This window comes from Nomascus leucogenys, unplaced genomic scaffold, assembly GCF_006542625.1.
Source record: "Nomascus leucogenys isolate Asia unplaced genomic scaffold, Asia_NLE_v1 000946F_67128_qpd_obj, whole genome shotgun sequence".
In the NCBI taxonomy this organism is placed as follows: Eukaryota; Metazoa; Chordata; class Mammalia; order Primates; family Hylobatidae; genus Nomascus; species Nomascus leucogenys.
The window spans coordinates 11,642-14,449 of NW_022097619.1; the positions used below are offsets into that span (position 1 = coordinate 11,642).

The following is a 2,808-nucleotide window of genomic DNA, read 5'->3' on the forward strand; positions in this document are numbered from 1 at the left end:
TCAAGGGTATTAGGTACAGAGACACTAAACTCCTTGCCTCTCATGAGTGATGATTCATTAGTGTCAAATGAATTTGTTTTGCATAGCTCTTTAAACCTTTCATGCCAAGAACTGTCAATATTCTCCACACTATTAACAGGAGAGTCCTTAGCATTTTGGGGTCTAATCATATTTAGCAGCCAAATCCAGAAACCCCAAAACCAACAAAAGAACTCCAACCTTAATATTCTGTTCCTGTAGAACCATTCCTGGTACCAAAATCTGTATTAGTGAGGCTTCTCTAGGAGGGACAGAACTAATAAGTTCATATATTAGTTATGTGTGTGTGTGTGTATATACATATATATACATATATAGTTCATTACATATTAACTTACAGGATCACAAGTTCCCACAGTCGGCTGTCTGCAGGCATGAGGAGTGAGGAGGAAGGAGAGCCAGCTCCAGCCTCAAAACTGAAGAACTTGGAGTCCAATGTTGGAGGGCAGGAAGCATCCAGCACGGGGGAGAGATGTAGGCTGGGAGGCTGGGCCAGACTCACCTTTTCACTCACCTTTTCACCTTTTTCTGCCTGCTTTATATTCACTGGCAGCTGATTAGATGGTGCCCATACATTAAGTAGGGGGTCTGCCTTCCCCAGACTACTGACTCAAATATTAATCTCCTTTGGCAGCAGCACCCTCCCAGACACACCCAGGAGCAATGCTTACATCCTTCAATGTAATCAAGTTGACAATCAGTATTAACTATCACAGGATTACAGACCTGAGCCATCACACACAGCGTTATTGTATATTTCATACAATTTCCTGATTTTCCCATTTTATCTGTGACTTAATAAAGTTTTCCAGCTATGATCCCAAACTGGTAATACTTGAAAGCACATTCAAATGTATTTTGTGACAATTCGTAACTGGCAAAATGTTGAGCCTTGTGGAAAGAGTCACCTTACTTCCCTGTCAGCTGTCAATTCCCCATCATTACTATGACTTTTGGGAGCACGTTTTCCAAAACTCTTTTTCTCTCTATGGTTTCTTTAGACTTGCTCCATGAGGTTGCAATAAGTTACAACTAATTACCGTCATGAGATTGGGAAGTCAGAGTGGTGGATTCATGTACACTGACACCTGAAGTAAAACACATGCAGTTAGGAGTGGACTGGAGAATTACCTGGAGATGTGCTGCAGGCAGCTGAGAGCATCAGCACCCCCAGCCCTGGGCTTCCCAGACAGGACTGAGGATCATCACATGGTGTTCAGCTCATACCACCAGGGACAGGTGCACCCTGGCTTCTGAAGTAGCACCTGAGAATCCCGTCTCTAGTACCTGCTTCATGAATAACGTTCCATAGGCTTCGGAAAGACTGTGGTTTAGACTCTAATTTATTCAACTTGAATAATTTCTCCTTGAAATACTGAGAATAGCTTCTCTTTTGCTGTACAAACTCCAATTATCCCATAACACAGACTCCTCAGTTGGACTTCTCTCTCTTCTTTATTCTGCCAGGACAGGCACTGTCAAGTCTTTTCTGCTGGGGATGAGGGGGAAAGAGGCTAAGGGTTCAGAGGAACCTCCCTGGCCTCCTCTAGGAAAATCTCCCAATGCCTTTCCAAACCTGACTGAGTTTGAGAACTTCCCTCAGCAGATGGAGGCACCAGAAGGAGCACTGGGGCAGCCCAGCCTCACACATCTGCTTCCTTGGGGGTTTATGTTATGACTTGTAACACTGTGGGAGGGGTACTGTAACTCTGTTGACAGTAATAAGTTGCAAAATCTTCAGGCTGCAGGCTGCTGATGGTGAGAGTGTAAGTTGTCCCAGATCCACTGCCACTGAACCGAGAGGGAATCCCACTTTGCAGACTGGATGCCTTATAGATCAGGAGCTTAGGGGCTTTCCCTGGTTTCTGCTGATACCAGGCTAACCAGTTGCTAATACCCTGACTGGCTCTGCACGTGATGGTGACGCTGTCTCCTACAGATGCAGACAGGGAGGATGGAGACTGGGTCATCTGGATGTCACACCTGGCACCTGAAGTTGGAAACATAAAAACAAATATTCTTACAATTAATCATGTTATCAGAGGACTTCCCTGAAGTTCCAGTCAGTGCTGAGCACACTGACCGAGTAGAATCCTAGTGTTCTCCTTCCTTACCTGGGAGCCAGAGCAGCAGGAGCCCCAGGAGCTGAGCGGGGACCCTCATGTCCATGCTGTGTCCTGACTGGGACTGACTCCTGCACAGGGTGTGACCAGCCTATAAAAAGTCTTCAGGGCAGGGGGCTGTGCTCTGGGAACATGCAAATCAGCAGGGGATGGGGCAGGCTGAGCACAGCTGCAGGGCTGGCTCATCTCAGTAACTCAGCAGAGGAGCGGTGTCCCCAGGGTCCCAGGTCAGACCAGGGAGGCACAGATTTATCTTGAAAGAATACATTTCTCATTGGTGGCCATACGGTTACAGAACATATTTTTGGAGTGAATTTTCAAAATTTTAAATCAACCTAAGACTAGATTAAACAAAATATTTATACTTGTATTCAGAGTGTATAGGAAAGCATCATTTTTGGCAGAAAATTTACAATAAAGTTGTAGAATGTGGGGCTGTCAGAAATTTCAGTTAATCTCAAAGGAATTTGATGAATGTAAAAGTATTTAGTGCTATAATAACGATGTCTCTGTCAGTGTGAAATTGCTTCTTTTTTGAAATGAATATTAAAAGAATTTATCAGAAGCATCTTTAATAAATTCAATAGAATTTACTAATACACTTAAGACATTGTTCCTAGGAGTAAAAGGAAAACCAATTCTCTGA

At 44.0% G+C, this 2,808-nt stretch overlaps 1 gene segment (V, D, J or C); it reads right to left on the minus strand.

Moving 5' to 3' along the window:
- Positions 1–1,475: 1,475 nt before the first annotated feature.
- On the minus strand, positions 1,476–2,208 carry LOC115830362. The segment is given in 2 exon segments: positions 1,476–2,029; positions 2,154–2,208. Coding segments are annotated over 2 exon segments (378 nt in total).
- Positions 2,209–2,808: the final 600 nt, after the last annotated feature.